The 23,121-nt window shown below is 37.0% G+C and overlaps 1 protein-coding gene across 1 annotated transcript in view; it reads left to right on the top strand.

Annotated features, from left to right (window-relative positions):
* ADAMTS19 (ADAM metallopeptidase with thrombospondin type 1 motif 19) overlaps positions 1-23,121 on the top strand; it is a 270,596-nt gene that overhangs the window by 57,130 nt on the left and 190,345 nt on the right. Inside the window, exons 3-6 of the mRNA XM_070374733.1 lie at positions 4,764-4,929; positions 16,644-16,816; positions 18,311-18,394; positions 19,061-19,218. Coding sequence (XP_070230834.1) covers positions 4,764-4,929; positions 16,644-16,816; positions 18,311-18,394; positions 19,061-19,218 — 581 coding nt within the window. The remainder of the gene's footprint in view (positions 1-4,763; positions 4,930-16,643; positions 16,817-18,310; positions 18,395-19,060; positions 19,219-23,121) is intronic.

Here is a 23,121-nt window from a genome sequence, read left to right as displayed (position 1 = left end):
CTGATTAAGTGAATAGGAATTAAGGTAGGGGAAGTGAAGTAGTTAACCTAGTAAGAGTAGCAACTTTAAATTTTTAGTTATTTTTATTTATGCTTACATTACTACTTTAGAATCTGTTCATCTATTTAATAGACTGTAGTTGATCTGAATTTGAACAACTGAAACATTTGCATTAGGTGACTTGAATCAATGATATATAAAAATCCATGCACATTTGTCAGATCAAATTTCATGTTGTGATTAGGAATTGGTGGCCGTGATAATACACTTATATGGAGATTAGTGTATATGGCTGTTTTAAAAAACACAGGAGTATCTAAATGGAGAGATAGTAAAATATCAGAACCAGTAAGGCAAGAAACGGCTGGTAACTTATTTTCAAATAAGCAGTGGTCAATTTGCAAAACACTGAAATGCTTGCTAAAATGTCAAATCAAATAAAAGCGTTCAATACAATAGGAGAGATGCCACTGTATGAGAAGACGCACATAACAACAAATAAGGCAGTTAACTTTTAACTAATTTCATTTCCAAATGTTTGCATGAAATACCTCAACATTGTTAACATCATTTTGAAAAATCTAAGAAGAAGAATCTTGGAGAAAATACTTATATAGTTCACATTTATTTTGGAGAATGTATTGTGCCATTTTAATGCACTACTAATTTTCTTTCCTTCTAAAATTAAACTTTGGGAGCAAACTCCGAGAGAGAGTGAAGGACAGCAAAGGGAAGCCTGGTGTGTTGCAGTCTGTGGGGTCGCAGAGAGTTGGACACGATTTAGCGACTGAACAACAACAACAAAAATTAAAAGGATAATGTTTCCTGAAGTGAATGCTGTGTAATTATGCATTGTTAAGCATCGATGTGTGTGTTAGTCACTCAGTCGTGTCCGACTCTTTGCAACCCCATGGACTGTAGCCCGCAGGGCTTCTCTGTCCGTGGAATTTTCCAGGCAAGAATACTGGAGTAGGTTGTCATTTCCTTTTCCATTATCAAGCATAGGAGAACTTGTAAAGAGACTTTGATCTAGATTTATGTTCTTCCATGGCTTGTAAATTCACAGCACAGATAAGATGATCCATTTTGTTATTGGAATAGGTCCCCTGTTCATGGGGACATAGAAAACCTCATGACTTCCCTGCTTGACAGATGCCAACCCAAGCTAGAGAACTTCCTGTGGCGTAGGATAGTACTGATCTCAGATAGGAAGCCCTTGCCTGAAGAGAATCTGAATACTTGATGCTAAATATGCCCCAAAGTGAACTGAGTCTGGCACATGGGGTCAGACAGCAAATATATATTGAATGAATTAGTCATCATTTATAATTATTCCAAGGCTAGCCACTCCAGTATTCTGGTCTGGAGATTTCCCTGGACTGTATATCCATGGGGTCACAAAGAGTCAGACACGACTGAGCGACTTTCATTTTCACTGTAATTATTCCAGCTTCCCTCATAGCTCAGTTGGTTAAAAATCTACCTGCAATGCAGCAGACCCGGGTTCGATTCCTTGGTTGGGAAGATCCTCTGCAGAAGGAAATGGCAACCCACTCCAGTATTCTCGCCTGGAGAATCTCATGGACAGAGGAGCCTGGCAGACTATGGTCCATGGGGTTGCAAGAGTCGGACATGACTTAGCAACTAAATCACCACCACCATAATTATGCTAACAATTTTTTTTTTCAAAGTGACCTTCTTGTTTTTAAAAATGTATATAGATAAAATCCTAACACAATAGAGAATTGTATGTCATGAAGAGTTTTCCAAATCGTATCTTAAAAAAAAAAAACACATCTACTTGAAACAATATTTAATATGCTAATATGGTGATACAAGAGTTGCGAAGAGTTGGACATGACTGAGCGACTTCACTTTTCTTTATGGTGATACAAAAATTTTAATTTTTTGGATTCTCGGAGCTCTTCAGTCCGCTCTTAAATGTTTGGCTGCTATATTTATTATAATTATATTTATGAATAACATAAAAATTATGCCGAACATTTATTAAAAGGTTACCCAGCATCAGATTCTATGCTAGAACATAGAACAAAATGTTCGTTTTGTTGTTGCTATTTAGTTACTAAGTTGTGTCTGACTCTATTTGTGATGCCATGGACAGTACACCCCGCCAGGTTCCTCTGTCCATGGAATTTTCCAGTCAAGAATACTGGAATGAGGTGCTGTTCCTTTCTACAGGGGAACTTTGCAAAAGTGATTGAACCCCCATCTCCTGCATTGGTAGACAGGTTCTCTACCACTAAGCCACCTGGGAAGTCCTTATGATAGGAACATTACATGTGCTTAAAGATGCTTTAAAAAAAATCTTCCAAAGAACACTATGAAGCTGTTGTATAAAGACACTGTAAGTTTTTCATACTTACATGGTAGTGATAGGTTATAAACCCAAATAATCTTAAGTCTAGAATCTGTTCTTGATGTTATTAAATTTTATATGATAGTATGCAATTAAATTTTATAGGATTTGTTATTATAACTCTTCCCATGCTTATAACCTGTTGAAAGAATATATCAGATTACAAATTTATGATTTAGGGAAACTAAGCATCATAGCTGGCATGCTGCAATTCATGGGGTTGCAAAGAGTCAGACACGACTGAGCGACTGAACTGAACTGAACTGAACTGAAACATCATAGCGGTTATTATTTTAGTCATTAGCTACACTGTCAGTTTTATTTGTGGCTTTGGATACTGACTGAATCTCAGAATCACACTTATTCAAACAAGAGAAACATATTTCTGTATTTTCATAATCTCAATCAATGATAATATGACACCACTTATCCTCAATCTGACTTCCCTGGTGGTTCAGTTGGTAAAGAATCCGCTTGAGATGCAGGAGGCTTGGATTCAATCCCTGGGTTGGGAAGATCCCCTGGAGGAGAGCATGGCGTCCATTCCAGTATTCTTGCCTGAAGAATCCCCATGGAGAGGAGCCTCGTGGGCTGCAGTCCGTGGGGTTGCAAAGAGTTGAACGTGACTGAGCGACTAAGCATACATTCTGTCCTCAATCCATATGTAGATGTATAATAATCATTATATCTTTAATGAGTATTATTTAAATTTAAAAATATTTGATATTCTCTCTTATTCCCATCAAATTTGACTCTAGGGAAAATTTTATGTGTTTCATGTATCTAATTAAAATTGAAGCTGATTTCATATTTGAGAGAATGAAAACATGTATAGAGAGTAAAAGAACTCATTGGAAGTTAAACTTAACAGAAATGCCCCAAATACAGATATGCCTGATATTTTAAAAGAATCATTAGAATAGAAATGTTTTGCATTATCCCCACCCACAAGTGATATGCGTGTGTGTGCATATGTGTGAAGAGGAGACGGAGAGGTAGAAACTGAGAAAGAGACAGGGAAAGGAAGGAAGGGAGAGAGGGGACGGGGACACAGAGAGGTGATGGAACTGCTGTTCCAGTAGTTAAGAATTTTACTAGTGATATAAAACCTCAATAAAATGAAATTGGTAAGGATTTTTAGATTTTATTCTTCAGGTATCTTATAATGTCAGTTCTGTACAAAATAAAATGTGATAGCATATTGGCAGTCACTTAGTCTTTCCATATAGAAGATGCAATACACTTTAGTAATTCAAACAAAACAAAAAGCCTTTTTTTCTTAGGAAAAAGTTTTAGCCTAAATTAAAAAAAAATATACAATGTGGAACAATGACTATATCTGAAGAAATAATTATATTATGATGCTAATTATATGTGAAACAAAATGAACTATATATAATTTTTATAAAATTAATACAAAATGGTATTTGAAAACTTTAATATTACCATATCATGTATGAATAATTCAGGTTCTAAGGGATTACTTCTTCAAAATTGTTTACTAATGAGTTAACAGTGTAAGTAATCAAGTATGCATTTTATATATTAATATATATTATAGTAGACTAAAATAATAAAAATTGGAAAGATCAAGTCATGTTTTCTTCCATGTAAAATATTTTCCTAGTTATAACTTAACTTTATACTCTAAAAAAGAAAGGGAAGAAATGACTAGGCTTAGCTTTAATATGATAAAAGAATACTTATTTGTTATAAGTTCATCTTGCTGATTATAACTGAATTTTATAGTTTTTAGCCCCCTGTTCACAACTGGCTAACTTTAAAATATGGTATTGTATGAAATTAAACTTGTTTATGTAAGTGATACTTCCTTTTTCTGTAATTTATTGTTCAAGGGTTTAAAAAAATGTTTAAAAGAAGACTTGAGAGTATTTTATATAATAACTGTAGTGCTATATATCCTACATTTTTTGTGGTGTATTACATAAATTACTTTATTAAATAATGATTGTCAAAAAGTTGGACTGTGTGGTGTGTGCAATTAAAAACTGTGTTGCTCTTCTGTACATGCTGTACATATAAGTGACCCCATGGGTCTCCCAAAGTGAGCCTTTAACATTCCAGAATTTTTACTGTGCATCTGTTGCTGGCATCTAGCCTCCCACCCACACAGGCTAACTATATGAAGTTTATGCTAGTGCAATAAAGTACCTGAAGATGAAGTAATAAAATGGGAAGACAGTTACCTTATTAGTGGGGTTGCTAAAATAGCTTCACTAGAAAAAAGTATGCATATACATGGAAGAAAATAAAGTGTGTGTGTGAGTGGGAGAACTAGAAAGTAACTTAATTGAATAAGTTACTTAATTGAAACTAACTTATGAACAGGTATTTCATGTGTATCTTTCTATGTTATATATTCCAGATGGGATTTATACAGCTTAATGAGGACTTCATATTTATTGAACCACTCAATGATACAGTGGCCATCACGGGTCACCCACATCGTGTATATAGGCGGAAAAGGTCCATGGAGGAAAAAGTTACAGAGAAGTCTGTTCCTCACAGTCATTACTGTGGTGTTATTTCAGGTAATGCCTTGTCCTGAAAGGGTTTAATTAAATATGCAATGTGAGATGAATCCTGGAATAAATCCTCCCACCCTCCTCCCTTCTTCCCTCCATGCCACTCTCCTACCCCGTGCTTTTTTTTTCCTTGCCTTCCTACCTTGCCCATCCTTCCCTCTCTTTGTGTCTATCCATCTCTCCACGGCTTTATCTTTTTTTTTTTTTAATGTGGAATCTCTCTTGGTTAATGACAATTACATATATTTTTTTTGACTTGTTTTCTATGAAGTAGTATATTTTAATATAAAAATGGAATAACTTCAGATATTAATACAATGCATGCTCTATATCCCTCTTGAATTGTGAAGTGTTCCTCATGGGATTCTGTTCACCTAACTGGAATAGAAATGACACTGAGAGAGCTCCAGATCCCCTGAAACTGAATACTGTGAGCTCATGGTCTTATTTTAGTTTACTTCTATGTGAGCATCATAGAAATCTCTGTACTTTGACCAGAAGATCTTGCACTTTCTTCTTTTTCTGTTTGATTCAAGTAAAAATCATCTTGATGGTTAATATTAATAGAGGAATAGGAAGAAGAGTCCTATTCCTAGGAATAGGAAGAAATTCAAAGATTTACTTCTTTGAATTTTATTCTCAGTATCAGAATATCTTAAATCTTAAAGTTTAAGTGGCTCACAAACATCTCCAACCATCAAATCCTAGTCTCTGTTTGTCTGCCAATTTTTCACAGAAATAAAATGGGGTTGCTGTTTGGTACACGTCCTTATTACTTCCTTTGGCAGAGATATGTGGCATTAGCAAGAAGGGTAAGGAAAAATGAATGATTTCTATTACATAAATAGGACCTAAAAGTTATAGCCAACATTCAGCAGTTTCCCTAGTAAAAATGTTTGGACATCTAATCCAGACACCTCTGAATATTCACTGATATGAGAAATAGCTCCATTTAGAATCTGAGGAAATATGAATTTATTGAACAATTTTTGGTGTAAAGGCTTTAAAATTGACTTGGAGATTTAGAATTAGGTATTAGCGTATTTAGTGCCAAGATAGCAACTTTAAAATTGGTTATAGTATTTGAGATTGATTTAGGTATATAAATTGTGATAATAAGTAACATTTTCAGAGGCCTTGGCATGTTCATATCATCAGTTGTCTAGGAGGATCAGATTCAGACAGGATTTCAGTATGTTTCTGTTTAGAACTACTATCTCAAATTAATCTCTGATCTCTGTTTTCTTTTGCTAAAGCTCATGGTATCAGTCTGTATGAGAACTGGTTCAGAATTCTTCAGAAGTGGTTAAGTGAATCTACCTCTGTGTCACATTATTCAAAGCGCATTATCAAGTCATTTTAAATAAGACACACCCATCTTCTCTATTCTAAGAAATATAGACACACTGGAGATAAAAAACAGCTGGACAAAAGTCATAGTCTGAAAAAGCAAAAGAAAAGTTTTATATTGTGAGACAATAACAGCAACGATTGGATATAGTCCATTTAAGGAGATTGCCTTGTGTGAGTTACACTGAAAATCTGCACTATGCAACTTTTGAATCATAGTAAGTTCCAGCTGTTCTAATTACTCATGTATACAGATGACATAAAGTAGGCTTTATATTGCAGTATGTATGGAGGAAAGATTTCTAGAAAATTCTTATTTTTGATGGGTTTTATAAAGCATAAATACATGGTTCATATTTGACAGACCTTGTTCATAAACTTTCTAATTTTTTAAAGACATGACTTATATTTTAATTAACCTGTTTGGATCAAGCACTTGCATGCAAGGATTGCTAAGCTGTTTTCTAAATTCTCTTAACTATCTTCAGTGTTTTTTAAGGGAAATTTAAAAATCATTTTAAAATTAGCAATCTGTGAAATAAAATATCCATTTACTTATACTGATATATCTAATTGTAGTTCTTCCCTTCTTATTTCAGGATAATATATTAGCATATTAAAGAACATTCAGATCTGGATAATGTTGCAGCAACTGCCTTTGCACAATGGAATCATAAAGTTTACTTGTATTCAACTTGGTCTTAGCCTATTCCCCTTCATCATGTTAATGTTTTAAGTGTATTGTGTTTATGTGTATTGATTCTATAAATGCTTTTTCCTAAACACATACCTTCATAGTTTAGTATGACTTTGTCATGTTCTTTTATTAAAAGATAACATAAAAAGAAAGAAAGGCGCAGGAGATTGAGAGTCAGAGGCACCAGGTTCAAGGCCTAGCTTCAGTCTCAGTCTAGCTAGCTACTCTTCTTCACTTCCCTTGAATTTATGAACCTTAAAATTCTTTATTTGAAACATAGGAGAACCAGTCATGTCACAGGAATGTAGAGCTAAATGACACAGCTCTTATTCTCACGAGGTGGACCAATGTATTATTTTGGGCAAACTTGTAAATGAGTAATTAGGCTATCTATAATAAGCTCAGTTCAGTTCAGTTCAGTCGCTCAGTCGTGTCGGACTCTTTGCAACCTCATGAACTGCAGTATGCCAGGCCTCCCTGTCCATCACCAGCTCCCGGAGTCCACCCAAACCCATGTCCATCGAGTCGGTGATGCCATCCAGCCATCTCATCCTCTGTCATCCACTTCTCCTCCTGCCCTCAATCTTTCCCAGTATCAGGGTCTTTTCAAAATGAATCAGCTTTTCATATCAGGTGGCCAAAATATTGGAGTTTCAGTTTCAACATCAGTCCTTCCAGTGAATACCCAGGACTAATCTCCTTTGGGATGGACTGGTTGGATCTCCTTGCAGTCCAAGGGACACTCAAGAGTCTTCTCCAACACCACAGTTCAAAAGCATCAATTCTTTGGTGCTCAGCTTTCTTTATAGTACAGCTCTCACATCCATACATGACCACTGGAAAAACCATAGACTTGACTAGATGGACCTTTGTTGGCAAAGTAATGTTTCTGCTTTTGAATATGCTATCTAGGTTGGTCATAACTTTCCTTCCAAGGAGTAAGTATATTTTAATTTCATGGTTGCAATCACCATCTGCAGCAAATTTGGACCCCATAAAAATAAAGTCGGCCACTGTTTCCCTGTCTATTTCCCATGAAGTGATGGGACCAGATGCCATGATCTTCGTTTTCTGAATGTTGAGCTTCCAACTTTTTTACTCTCCTCTTTCACTTTCATCAAGAGGCTCTTTAGTTCTTCTTCACTTTCTGCTATAAGGGTGGTGTCACCTGCATATCTGAGGTTATTGATATTTCTCCCAGCAATCTTGATTCCACTTGTGCTTCCTCCAGCCAGCATTTCTCATGATGTACTCTGCATATAAGTTAAATAAGCAAGGTGACAATATACAGCCTTGATGTATTCCTTTTCCTATTTGGGACCAGTCCGTTGTTCCATGTCCAGTTCTAACTGTTTCTTCTTGACCTGCATACAGGTTCTCAAGAGGCAGGTCTGGTGGTCTGGTTTTCCCATCTCTTTCAGAATTTTCCACAGTTTATTGTGATCCACACAGTCAAAGGCTTTGGCATAGTCAATAAAGTAGAAATAGATGTTTTTCTGGAACTCTCTTGCTTTTTTGATGATCCAGCAGATGTTGGCAATTTGATCTCTGGTTCCTCTGCCTTTTGTAAAACCAGCTTGAACATCTGGAAGTTCACAGTTCATGTATTGCTGAAGCCTGGCTTGGAGAATTTTAAGCATTACTTTACTAGTGTGTGAGATGAGTGCAATTGTGCGGTAGTTTGAGTGTTCTTTGGCATTGCCTTTCTTTGGGATTGGAATGAAAACTGACCTTTTCCAGTCCTGTGGCCACTGCTGAGTTTTCCAAATTTGCCGGCATATTGAGTGCAGCACTTTCACAGCATCATCTTTCAGGATTTGAAATAGCTCAACTGGAATTCCAATGCCTCCACTAGCTTTGTTCGTAGTGATGCTTTCTAAGGCCCACTTGACTTCACATTCCAGCATGTCTGGCTCTAGGTGAGTGATCACACCATTGTGATTATCTGGGTCATGAAGATCTTTTTCGTACAGTTCTTCTGTGTATTCTTGCCACCTCTTCTTAATATCTTCTGCTTCTGGTCCCTACCATTCTGTTCTTTATTGAGCCCATCTTTGCATGAAATGTTCCCTTGGTATCTCTAATTTTCTTGAAAAGATCTCTAGTCTTTCCCATTCTATTGTTTTCTTCTATTTCTTTGCATTGATCGCTGAGAAAGGCTTTCTTATCTCTTCTTGCTATTCTTTGGAACTCTGCATTCAAATGGGTATATCTTTCCTTTTCTCCTTTGCTTTTCGTTTCCCTTCTTTTCACAGCTATTTGTAAGGCCTCCTTAGACAGTCATTTTGCTTTTTTGAATTTCTTTTTCTTGGAGATGGTCTTGATTCCTGTCTCCTGAACAATGTCATGAACCTCCATCCATAGTTCATCAGGCACTCTGTCTGTCAGATCTAGTCCCTTAAATCTATTTCTCACTTCCACTGTATAGTCATAAGGGATTTGATTTAGGTCATACCTGAGAAACCTAGTGGTTTTCCCTACTTACTTCAATTTAAGTCTGATTTTGGCTATAAGGAGTTCATGATCTGAGCCACAGTCAGCTCTTGGTCTTGTTTTTGCTGACTGTATAAAGCTTCTCCATCTTTGGCTGCAAAGAATGTAATCAATCTGATTTTGGTGTCGACCATCTGGTGATGTCCATGTGTAGAGTCTTCTCTTGTGTTGTTGAAAGAGGGTGTTTGCTATGACCTGTGCATTCTCTTGGCAGAACTCTATTAGCCTTTGCCCTGCTTCATTCTGTGCTCCAAGGTCAAATTTGCCTGTTACTCCAGGCATTTCTTGACTTCCTACTTTGGCATTCCAGAGCCCTATAATGAAAAGGACATCTTTTTGGGGTGATATTTCTAGAATGTCTTGTAGGTCTTCTATAATAAGAACCATGACCAACTTGCTACACTAGATTCTAAGCTTCTGTTATTGGGGAGGAGGGTTGGGTGAATCTCAGATATCAAGTAAAACTTATCCAGACTACAGGGAAGAAAGGGAACAGAGTATGCAGGTTAAGAAAATGAACTTTAGAGTCAGCCTGTTTGTGCTCACATCTTATGCTTGTGGGACTCTAGAAAACTTTCTTGCTTTCTCCAAAGCTTCATTTACAATATACAAAATGAATGTAGTGGTACCTGAACCTTAGGGCTCTTATCATAATTAAATACAATTATGTGTAAAATGGACATGGAACAACAAACTGGTTCTAAACAGGAAAATGAGTGCGTCAAGGCTGTATATTGTCACCCTGTTTATTTAACTTATATGCAGAGTACATCATGAGGAAATGGACTGGAAGAAACACAAGCTGGAATCAAGATTGCCGGGAGAAATATCAATAACCTCAGATATGCAGATGACACCACCCTTATGGCAGAAAGTGAAGAGGAACTAAAAAGCCTCTTGATGAAAGTGAAAGTGGAGACTGAAAAAGTTGGCTTAAAGCTCAACATTCAGAAAACGAAGATCATGGCCTTCCGTCTCATCACTTCATGACAAATAGATGGGGAAACAGTGTCAGACTTTATTTTTGGGGGCTCCAAAATCACTGCAGATGGTGACTGCAGCCATGAAATTAAAAGACGCTTACTCCTTGGAAGGAAAGTTATGACCAACCTAGATAGAACATTCAAAAGCAGAGACATTACTTTGCCAACAAAGGTTCATATAGTCAAGGCTATGGTTTTTCCTGTGATCATGTATGGATGTGAGAGTTGGACTGTGAAGAAGGCTGAGCGCCGAAGAATTGATGCTTTTGAACTGTGGTGTTGGAGAAGACTCTTGAGAGTCCCTTGGACTGCAAGGAGATCCAACCAGTCCATTCTGAAGGAGATCAGCCCTGGGATTTCTTTGGAAGGAATGATGCTAAGGCTGAAACTCCAGTACTTTGGCCACCTCATGTGAAGAGTTGACTCATTGGAAAAGACTCTGATGCTGGGAGGGATTGGGGGAAAGAGGAGAAGGGGACGCCAGAGGATGAGATGGCTGGATGGCATCACTGACTCGATGGACGTGAGTCTGAGTGAACTCCGGGAGTTGGTGATGGACAGGGAGGCCTTGCGTGGTGCAATTCATGGGGTCGCAAAGAGTCGGACACGACTGAACGACTGATATGATCTGATGTGTAAAATGAAAAACATTTGTGAAAATTTAGTGGATGTTGTTAGGTGGGGAAAGAACATTTTGGGGAGAAGGGAGAATAAATACAAAAGCATAAGGGCAGAAGAAATCATCTACTAGGCGAGCTGAAGCCAGTGTCTGCAGTGTGGACAGGAGGTTCAAGCCTGGAAAAGTAGTCACAGATGAGATAATGAAGGGCCTTGAGTACTGTGGTAATAAAGACTTTGTCTGGAAGGCAAAATGTGGTCTTTCAAGACTGTAAACAGGCCAGTGGCCATCAATATTTATAAAGTTGTGAGTATGCCTAGGACTCTATGCAAACAAGAACGAGATTTATAGCATTGAAGAAGACCATCTATTCGATCAGGATAACAGATCGTCTGTGTTCGTAGAGCTAACTTAACCCAGCCACTACCGATATAGTTTCCATATGCCAGGCGTGACATCGTGGAGATGATCATCAGTGTGTGGAGGGTATTATGGGGAGCACATAGTGTCCACCTGTATATCCTCATTTACAAATGTCTTTTTTAACTGGGAGTGTGTGGTATCAACTCTATTGTTTTGATGCATGCATCTGGGTAGAAAATGATCTCAAGGATTGAAGAGATGAAGAAAGAGCTCAGCATGCTTGATATGGACAATGAAGACATTCAAGAAAGCCACTTAGTAAAAAGATGACTTCAACATGCATGATTTTCACACACAGTGGCTAACTCATATGACAGAGTCAGAGAGTCATGGTATTGAGATTCTTAAGAAAACTAAAATGTTCCAAATAGCCTATTTAAATTAACACACAAATATGGATGGAGTACACTGACAGTTTGGGGCCAAACACAGCTGTCATTAGTTGGGGCAATAAAGGGAACAAAAGCTTTACTGTCTCTCCTTTACATGGTCTCTTAATCACTCTTAATGTGATTGAAAAGCACCGAATGTTATTTTTTTCTTTCGTCTCTGTCTCCTCCATGGGCATGTCTTCTTCCATATATATACCCCCTAAATGTAGGCATTTCCCAAGACTTCCTCCTTTTCTTTCTACATCTCATGCCACAGGCTTCTCTGGAATGATAGAGTCAAAATCCATGGGTCCATCTTTACTCACACATTGTTTTGTTCCAAACTCTACCCCCATTTTAATCTCTCTCCTGACAGTCAGGTGTTTAAGTACCTCCTACTCCCGTGTCTCTTAGGCACCTCATACTTAATAAATCTGTGGCTGAACCCATCATTTTTCCTCCCAGATTCCACTGCTGATACTCCCACTATCTACCTGGTCACTGAAAAATAACCACCCTACCCACTTCCCCCAACCCACACACACATAAAACAAACAATAGCAAAAAGAAACAATAATCCTAACCATTATCATTTTTCTCTGTTTCTTCTGATTAATTTTACTGGGCTTCCCTGATAGCTCAGATGGTAAAGAATCCATCATCTGTGTAAGAGATGAGGGTTTGATGCCAGGTTGGGGAGATCTCCTGGAGAAGGGTATGGTACCCCACTCCAGTATTCTTGCCTGGAAAATCCCTTGGACAGAGGAGCCTGGCAGGCTACAGTCCATGGGGTCACAAAGAGTTGAACATGACTAAGAAACTAGCACTTTCACCAAAGGTGATATCTACTTTCTAATATTTTGCCTATTATGTCTTCCTTTCTGTTCCTACCACTGTGTGATTTTTACCCAGAAGACCATTGATGTATCCATTTAGGAGAGATGGTAGATCTGTGTCTGTGTATCTATATGTCTACCTATCTTTCCTCCACAACCAACTTATTGGGTGTTGACCCTGCCAAGATGAGCCTTTTCATATACTTATAGGAATGTCTCCTACTAAAGACTTTAAGTTTATATGATGATATACTAATATATAAGTAGGATTGTGATTACAATGGAAAAAAAAAGAAACTACAAAATTCATTCCTAACTGTTGTAGATCTTAAGATACTAATACAATTAGTTTCATTTGCTGTCCTTCATCAGGGTCTTTGGTATTAACTGCTGGTACTAAATATGGATTCATAAAATTTACTTTTAACTATAGTGATTCTGATCTTGGGCGGCCTTGACCTGCAACAGCTTGAAGTGGAGGTTGGGTACCCCCCAGAGACTGAGGCCAGGTCACGGCAGTGAGAGCACCAAATCCTAGCTGCTAGAGCAGTGGTCAGTGACAAGGCTCTGGCTTTTTGACTTCACAGGAAAGAATTCCCACTGAGTCACTGAGTTGTGCCCTCATGGCAGGCTGAGGGACTTCCTTACTTATATGGGGCATTTCATCTGGGTTTCCTTTGCCAATCATTTTGTTTTGCCTGATTCACAGTCCATATTTTGTTTATCTTAGGATCCTTCCATGTGTGCATATGCAGCTGTTAGCCAAGATGGATTCGATCAAACAGTCCTGTGGGTAGACTGGCATCAGTTAGCATCACTCCCTTTTTGAGTGCCAGGGAGCCTTTCTGCCCATGTATAGTTGGGGAGGTCTCCTGTCTCTGAGAGTGAGAAATGTGTTCTGGGCAGGGCCCAGCCTCCTCTCTCAATTAATCCTACTATTCTCATCTTGGAGTTCCAGTCCACAGGGAATGAATCTCCAGTCACTGTGCCTTGGAGGCAGGGGCTCATCTACCTCCTGCCTCAATTCTGTTGCAGATGGCTCCTGTTGATTTTGTCATTTTTGCATTTTCCTGTTTCATGATATAATGCTTATTTTTGTTAAATAAGGGCTCTTTGCATTTTATTTTCATGACACTTTGGTTAACTTAGGTAACTGATCTCCTTAACATTTGGGTAAAACTTCATTTGTTGAATAGATTTTTAGTTTGTGTCCCCATGAGAAAAAAATGAGAAACTGTAATTTATGGAGATTTCTGAGAACTGTGAAGTTACCAGCAATTGTGATGGAATCTACTTCACATTAGACCTCAGAGCTAACTTATTTGGACCTAGAAGTTAGTAATAGAAGGAACCCAGAAGTTTAATAACAGAAGAGATAAACTAATTGTGGCATCATGAAACTGTGTTAGAAGGGAAGTAAGGTGGAACAAGTAGTAGAATAGAATAAAATACACACCAAAGTCAAGTACCTGGAACAAGCCTCTAGAAAAGGAATTTATCAGAAACCAAGAGGATGAACTAGAACTACGAGCATACACACCTCACGGTTCAAAACAAAGTTAGATATGTCCATGTAAACATGACTAATTGGACATACTTGTTTATATCCATGGGATTCTGTTAAACACACATGTTGACTTCTGGGGATTCCACTAAAATTAGAATAAAAAAATTTAAAAGATGTTGGCCAACAAGTACAGATTTGGGAAAGAAGATGGCAGTTATTTAGTAACATCAGCAGAATTTCAGTAAATGGCAAGGAGAAGAGCAGATGATAGCTGATTTAACAGTAAATGGTGGAGATGGCTGTGCAGTTATAAAAAGTTGTTAAAACTAAATGAATTGTACATTGAAATGGCTACATGTTATGGCATGCAAATTATACCTCAAGAAAGCTGTTAAAATTACAAATTCATTATTAAAGCACAGCACACACATAGGAAGTTGTGCAAACGATGTGTCCGACTGCTGAATTTTCCCAAAGTGAAGCATAAGTAGGTACTACTCGGATCAAAATGTAGAAAGTATCAGCACCATAGATGTTGCCCTTGTCCCCACTCTTCGGCACTAATTTCTCTTAGCCCTAGATCGTCACTATCCCGACTTCTAACATCCCATCTTCCCAGTTTGTGATGTTCCTATAAATGGAATCATACACTGCCTACTCTTTTGTAATTGCTTCTTCTGTTCAGCAGTATGTTTGTGAAGCTCATCTGTTTTCACTGCTCTATGAAGTCAAGTGAAGTGAAATGAAAGTCACTCAGTCGTGTCTGACTCTTTGCGACCCAATGGACCATACAGTCCATGGAATTCTCCAAGTCAGAATACTGGAATGGGTAACCTTTCCCTTCTCCAGGACATCTTCCCAACCCAGGGATAGAACCCAGGTCTCCCATGTCGCAGACAGATTCTTACTTAACCAGCTGAGCCACAAGGAAAGCCCTCAGTGCTATATAGCATTCCATTTTATGAATAGGACAGAATTTCTTTATCCATTATACTATTGCTATTGATGGTTAGTTGAACCATCAATAACACTGCTATGAGTAATTTTTACACCTGATTTGCATGTATTTCTAATGACTATGTACTTTAGAATGTTGATCATTGGGTGTGCAATTATTCAGCTTTAGTGCATACTCCCAACCACTTTTTCATTGTTTATCCTAATTTAAACTCCCAGCTCATATGAGTATGGGACTTCCAGTTGTCCTTACCTTCTTGTTAACACTGAATATAATCATGTCTATCATAGCCATTCTGGAATTGTATTTAAATTATTGTGGTTAATTTGCATTTCCTTGACCAATGAGACTGAGCACCTTCTCCTATGCTAATTAGCTTTTTGAATCTCCCTTTTGTTAGAAATGCCTGTTCAGATTTGCAGCCAGTTTTTCAGTTCAGTTATCTGTCATTGACTTAGAGTAGCTTTTCATTTATTATGGAAAAGTTCTGTAATTATCTTCTACCACTTGGTTGAATGATTTTCATTCTGATAGTAGCATATTTTCGTAAACAGAAATTTTCCATTTTTATATAAATGTATAAAGATGTTTATTGGTGGTTGCTAAGTTGCTTCAGTCGTGTCCGACTCTGTGCGACCCCATAGATGGCAGCCCACCAGGCCCCGCCGTCCCTGGGATTCTCCAGGCAAGAACACTGGAGTGGGTTGCCATTTCCTTCTGCAGTGCATGAAAGTGAAAGTGAAGTCACTCAGTCATATCTGACTCTTAGCGACCCCATGGACTGCAGCCTACCAGGCTCCTCCATCCATGGGACTTTCCAGGCAAGAGTACTGGAGTGGGGTGCCATTATTGGTGGTTACTGGTTTTATTTGGCCTTGTTTGAAGAATCTGCTGTGTTGAGGTCATAACTTCTGTATTATTCCAATGGATGACAGAACCAATTCCTTTGTAGCCCATGCATAGTTGGAGTAATAAGAGGCATTTACCTGCAGAGGAGCCTGGTGGGTTACAATCTATGAGGTCTCAAAGAGTCAGACACGTCTTAGTGACATTAGGATGCATGGAGCAGTCACTTCAGGCACTTCTGGCAAGTAGACCTTTATCTTATTGCTGGTTTCCAAAAGAAAACCATGATGTCTTTTATTTATGGAATTATTTTATTTATACATACTAATGTGATCTTATTATTGGCCCATACAACTCTAGAAAGCAAGTGTTACTGTTATTCATTTTACAAATGAGGAAACTAAGGCTGACTGAGTGATGTTAGTTTCCCGAGGGGTAGAGTTAATCAGGGGTAGAAGTCCAGTCTGTCTGATCCCAAAGCCAAATGCTCATTTAGGTTCCATGGTCTTGCTCATCACTATATCATCAGCACATGTTGGTATTCAATAAACTTTCTTTTTAATTATTGAAGAGGTGGAGATTTTTAATCATTTTGCTAAGATAGAGGCACATTTGAAAATTCATTTCTGTGTTGCAGATAAAGGAAGACCTAGATCTAAAAAAATAACAGAAAGTGGAAGAGGGAAACGATATTCATACAAATTACCTCAAGAATACAACATAGAGACTGTAGTGGTTGCAGATCCAGCAATGGTTTCCTATCATGGAGCAGATGCAGCCAGGAGATTCATTCTAACCATCTTAAATATGGTAGGCAAACTTTAAAGTGCGCTTGGAATTTTTTCAAGAAAACTCTAAGGAAGAAATGTGTGAGTATAATGAAGTTCTTTAAAAATTAACTCATTACTATTCCTTTCTTTTATTGACATCAGTAAGAAAAAATAGGTGTATCAAATTGATCCATCTCAAGAAAGATATCAAAATAATAATTGATACCTTCTAGTAATAAAACCTTATTGTTAATTTGATGTGGCAAAACTCTTTTTCTATTATTCTTTTATCTCTTTTTTTGTGCCCTTCTTTTCCTTCTTTTTTATAAAAGGCCATTTGTTGAAATAGCAGAAATGTTGTATTTGTTTATATGTATGGCCCCACCCAAAGTACTGTAGATTATGAGGTGGAACAAAAATGGAGGTTGGTGATCCACTGAGCTCTTACGTAGGTATGTAAAATTGCATGTCAGCTATAATACTAGTTGATGAGTAAGATGTGTTAGCTAAAGCTAACTTTGGTTGATAGCTTTTGGACCAAAGAAGTCTAACTTGTACCTGGGATTTGAATCCTTGTACCTTCTGCCTGAATCCTTTGACTTAACTATATACCCTGTTGAGTAAACTTCCTTCAAGGCAGAATGAGAAGGTTTTCATGGAGAGTGTTTCTTAGGAGAGAGTAAACAAAAATGAAAGCCAACGGCAGATGTCCATTTATAATTTGAGTTGCCATATAAGGCAAGATAAGAACCACTAGTACAAGGATAAATACTTAGCTACTGAACAACCACTTCATCAGCATTTTGTAAAGGGTAGACAGGCATAGCCTACCAACTTCAGTCTCTTTTAAATAGTACTGCCTTGGAAAGTGTGGGTTTAGTATGCCAATTTTAATTTTCTGTAGTAAGTTAAATAGTCAGTTTAAAAAAAAAAAATCAAGGTACCGCATAAAAAATTTGCCTTGCTTTCCAGCATTGTTACATATGCCATGTTTTGGAAATACCAGTTATAATGGTGACCTGAAACCGTTAAGCAACAATAGCATGTCTTCATGGGCAGCATTGAAGGGGAGGAGCTTTGAAAATCCTGTTCCTGTTTGGCAGTTGTCCTGGGGAGAGTAAAAACTGTAAAGGATAAATTGGGAGGTGGCATAAAGCAGGCTGTTTTGGGGATATTTTCTCAGAAGAAAGGACACTGGCATTTTGTGATCTTAAGAAAATTTCTAGGATTTAGTTACTAAAATTCTTCTCTTCACTATTGTGGAAAGCCCAATCTTCCCTCTGCCCCCACCCCCATTAAAATGCTTAGATTATCGATTGCAGTGTATATTATCAGAATGCTAGGTCTAAATTTCTTGGTGTCTAAAGTGAATTAGTTATTGCTTATTAAGCTAATTTTAAAGTAATTAAAAAATTTTTTTTGAAATATATAAAATTGCTCAACTGAATTGAGACTTCTCCCTGTTCTGGGCTTTAAGAAAAATTAAGATGTCTTTCAGTTTTATTTTAGGATTTTTATTTTTATTTGCTTTTAGGTTTTTAACCTTTTCCAACACAAGAGTCTTGGTGTGCAGGTCAATCTTCGTGTGATAAAGCTTATTCTGCTCCATGAAACTCCAGTAAGAAAGTCTTGAGTTTTTTGTTCAATTCAGTGGGTGAGAAGTTGTATCCAGGTACTTTTAAGTAAAGGGAATGTTAGGGATTTACTTTTTATTGACTTAAAATCCAGAAATATCCACTGAGTCACTTGAAATGTACATAAAACTGGCCATTAGTTTTAGTTAATACCTCAATTATAGTCAAGAAATGGAATGTTTGTAGTTTCCAAGAATCCTGACAACAAACTTAACTTTGCAAAATGCAATTTTTAAAAGTAATTTTTAATGACAGTTTTGTTTTCTTATTTAAACATGTGCTTTATCTGTAATTCAATTTAAACAGAGACTGTTCCGTGGCATCATTTTAACATACTGCTTAGCTTTGTAAAACCTTTGTTAAAATTGTAGAAATAATGAGTGATTTAAGTCTAAAAGTTCCACATTCTTAATATTCCATTGCAACTCTCTTCTTTTTCACAATAGCATTAAACAGGTTTTGTAATTATTGTACCTTCACAAAGTTTTAAGATTTTTTAGCTCAGGAAAAATTAATTCTGAATGTCTTCCAGGTTCTAATTAATGTTATGGTCAGCAGTCGGCTCTAGTAATTCAAGAAGTCCCCTTGGTCTTTAGTTTTCTGTATATCTGAGAATAATTTGCCTTGAAGTGAAATCTCTTCTTTTTCAGGCAGATCTTTATATTGGGCATCATGGAGAGAAAATGCTGGAGAGTTTTTGTAAGTGGCAGCATGAAGAATTTGGCAAAAAGAATGATATACATTTAGAGATGTCAACAAGCTGGGGAGAGGACATGACCTCAGTGGATGCAGCTATACTTATAACAAGGTGAGTTTTTTAAAGCCAGTTAAATGACATTCTTAATTTGATGGCCATGCTGTTAATCCTATTAATCCCTTCATAGAATGCTTTTATTCCAGATTTTGTGTTCCAAAAAACTTTTGGCATAGTGCTGTTAGTCATTTCCCTCAATTCATAATAACTGATTTCTGAACAGCCACATATTGGCTGGCATAGTGACTAAACATTTGGTTAATTAATATAAAAAAAGTTACCTTCTATTTTTGATGCAAAGACATAGCCATTGGTGATGATAAATGAAAGCACTGATGAATTTTGGTGGAACTTTGAAGTTATAAACCTACATGGTATGTTTTTCCATCATCATCATCATGGAAAATGCCCAGTATGTTAAACTGAACAATTTCTGGTTACAAGAAAAAATTTTAATTAAGTCTCTAGCTAGTTAATTTTGAGCTGCATTTGTATTTCAGCACTGAGTATAAATATAAGGTGAAACAATGAAGAACAGTTAACTCTCTATGAACACTCTGTATAAACTTACAAACTTAAATATAAGCTTATTTTGCTTAGAGCTAGTAATTAATGGTAGTTCATTGTTAACTAGCAATTTAATTTTTTTTTATCAATGTTGACATTTCACCTCACAGAATACACAGTGACGTTTAAACATGATTTTCTGTAATGAGTCTATTGAATTCATAATGGCTTCTTGTTGCTGAATTGTGTAAAAACTATTCAACTTATAAATAATTCATAAGGATGAAAATAATCTCTATGTAAGAACACAACTAGACTTCCCATTTCCAGCTATGTAGGTGTACCTGATAGTAGACCTCTGCAATAAACAGCTATAAAATGGAAAAACATTTATGAGGCAGCTGCTTTCAGTTATTGAAGAAATAGCAGTGCAGTCTCTAAAAGAAGGAAAATTTGCTAAGTGAGGCCCACAGCCAACCCGACTTTGCCTTGGGACAATTTTTTTAATGGTACAGCAAGCTGGAATCTAAGTAGAACACAGTGCTCCTGTTGAAAGCACCAGAGACGAGGATACTTTGCAGGCAGAGGTGCCAAATTCTTGTGCAGGTCATCTGTGAGGACTTTGCAAAGGCTGGTCTAGCTACACATAGAAACTACCCAAAATTTATCAGGGTGCTGTTGCTATGGAGTTAAGGTTCTAGAAATTGAGCATATTTGGGCCATGGGAGTAAAGCAACCTTGCTAATACCTTGTTTTTACTCCTGGCATTTATCTGAGGAAACAAAGGCACCATTTAGAGGCATTTATCTGAGAAAACAGAGGCACCATTAAGTGGCCTTCTTAATAGGCACCATGATCCAGAGAAATGCCCTCTCTTGACCCTCTCTTAACAAAGCCTGAAACCAAGCCCAGTTTGGAGTTTGAGTCTCACCAGTTTATGAAGGCTTGGGAATCATCTTGAGCTTTTGGTATATTCTCCCTACTAAAGAATAAACTCAAACCTACCTACATTCAGAGTGACCAGCAAGTAAAAAAGGCAAAGCACTCTTCAGAGGAATATAACTGAATCTTGAATCTCTATAATATCATCTACAATGTCTGGAATATAATGAAAATTAGTCAAGCAAAGAAACATGAAAATGTGACCCATGGTCAAAGAAAAATAATCAATAGAATCAGACCCTGAGATTGCTTCAGTTCAGTTCAGTTCAGTCACTCAGTCATGTCCGACTCTTTGCGACCCCATGAATTGCAGCATGCCAGGCCTCCCTGTCCATCACCAACTCCCGGAGTTCACTCAAACTCATGTCCATCAAGTCAGTGGTGCCATCCAGCTATCTCATCCTCTGTCCTCCCCTTCTCCTCCTGGCCCCAATCCCTCCCAGCATCAGAGTCTTTTCCAATGAGTCAACTCTTTGCATGAGGTGGCCTAAGTATTGGAGTTTCAGCTTCAGCATCAGTCCTTCCAAAGAACACCCAGGACTGATCTCCTTTAGAATGGACTGGTTGGATCTCCCTGCAGTCCAAGGGACTCTCAAGAGTCTTATCTAACACCACAGTTCAAAAGCATCAATTCTTTGGCTCTCAGCTTTCTTCACAGCCCAACTCTCACATCCATACATGACCATTGGAAAAACCATGGCCTTGACTAGGTGGACCTTTGATGGCAAAGTAATGTCTCTGCTTTTGAATATGCTATCTAGGTTGGTCATAACTTTGCTTCCATGGAGTAAGCGCCTTTTAATTTCGTGGTTGCAATTACCATCTACAGTGATTTTGGAGCCCCCCAAAATAAAGTCTGACACTTTTTCCACTGTTTCCCCATCTATTTCTCATGAAGTGATGGGACCAGATGCCACGATCTTCGTTTTCTGAATGTTGAGCTTTAAGCCAACTTTTTGAGATTGCTTAGATGTTGGATTTACCAAATACTGCTGGCATTGGAATCTCAGAAGAGAGTTGAGAATGTGTAAGAAAATTATTTGAAGATGTAATGTCAAAAGTTTTTCACAGATTTCATAAAAAACCTAGAGACCTAGACCTAGTTATTTTCATAAAAATCAACTTAGAGACTGAGGCATATCACAGGAAAATTGGTGAGAACCAAAGATATAGAAAAAAATGTTGATTGGCTAGAGAAAAGGGATACATTACAATAGCGGAGACAACATTAAGATCAATAACTGACTTCCTGTCAGAAAGAAAAGATCCCTGAAACAATGAAATGATATCACTAATGTACTGACTGAAAAAACCCTATCAACAAAATTCTTAATGAATTCATAAGGGTACTTTCTTAATCTGTGAAAGTGTGTCTACACCTACTTACACACACAAAATCTATAGCTAATAAGACTGGAAGCAAGGCAAGGGATGTTCACTCTTAGCTCATCTGTTCAGTGTTGTGCTGATGGTTATAAGTTAGGGGAACGAAAGGTATAAATATTGGGAAGAAAAATTAAAAACTGTCTCTACACAGATGACATGACTTGGTACAAAGAAAATTTTAAGAAATCTAGTGGAAAAATTGCTAGACTTTACAACTGAAATTTACAAGGCTATGGCATATAAAGTCGATTTAGAAGAAGAATTATATTTATATATGGGGGAAGTGAACAGTTGGGAAGATTTTAAAGTAACTTCCAAAATCATAAAACACTGAGAATAATTTAAGAAAATGAAATAATATTACATAGTCCTGCTGAGAAAAATTAGAGATATAAATAAAGGTTTATTTATTGGAAGACAAAGTCTTAATCAAGATGTCTATTTTCCCTAAATTGACTTAGGGAGTGACTATAATCCCAATGAAAATCTCTGCAGGTTTTTCATTTGGTTTGGTTTGGTTTTAAAAATTACAATCTGATTCCAATATTTATTTGGGAAAGAAAAGGACCTAGAAGAGTTAAGAGGTTTTGTAAAAGAGGAACACATCAGGTGGACTTACATTTTCTGATTTCAAAACTTATTATAAAGGTTTGGTAGTCAAAACAGTATAGCTATGACAGAACATTAGCCATACAAATCAATGAAACAGAATAAAGAGTCTGGAAATATACTCACATACATATGGTCAATTGATGTTCAGTAAAACCATTAGCATAATTCAGTGATGAAAAGATAGTCTGTTTACATATGGATAGTCATTTGAAACAAAATGAATCTCAACCCTGGTTAGCACCTTGTATGATGTTAATTCATAATGGATCATAGAAATCTACAACTATAAGACTTTTATTAAAAACAAAATCTTCATGACCATGAGAAGACAGTAATTTCCTAGATAGGATACAAAAAAGCAGTAAATAAAAATTATTAATCATTTGGGCTTCCTGAAAATTAAAACCACATCATATCCAAAAATATTGATATGTAAATGAAAAGATTAGATACTTGCAATAGACATCTTTAATGGATAATTTGTATCTATAATTATATGTGTATTTATGT

Source organism: Bos mutus, chromosome 7 (assembly GCF_027580195.1).
Source record: "Bos mutus isolate GX-2022 chromosome 7, NWIPB_WYAK_1.1, whole genome shotgun sequence".
NCBI classification, from domain to species: Eukaryota; Metazoa; Chordata; class Mammalia; order Artiodactyla; family Bovidae; genus Bos; species Bos mutus.
The sequence above is the reverse complement of the archived record's forward strand: the minus strand, read 5'-3'. Positions and strand labels throughout refer to the sequence as shown.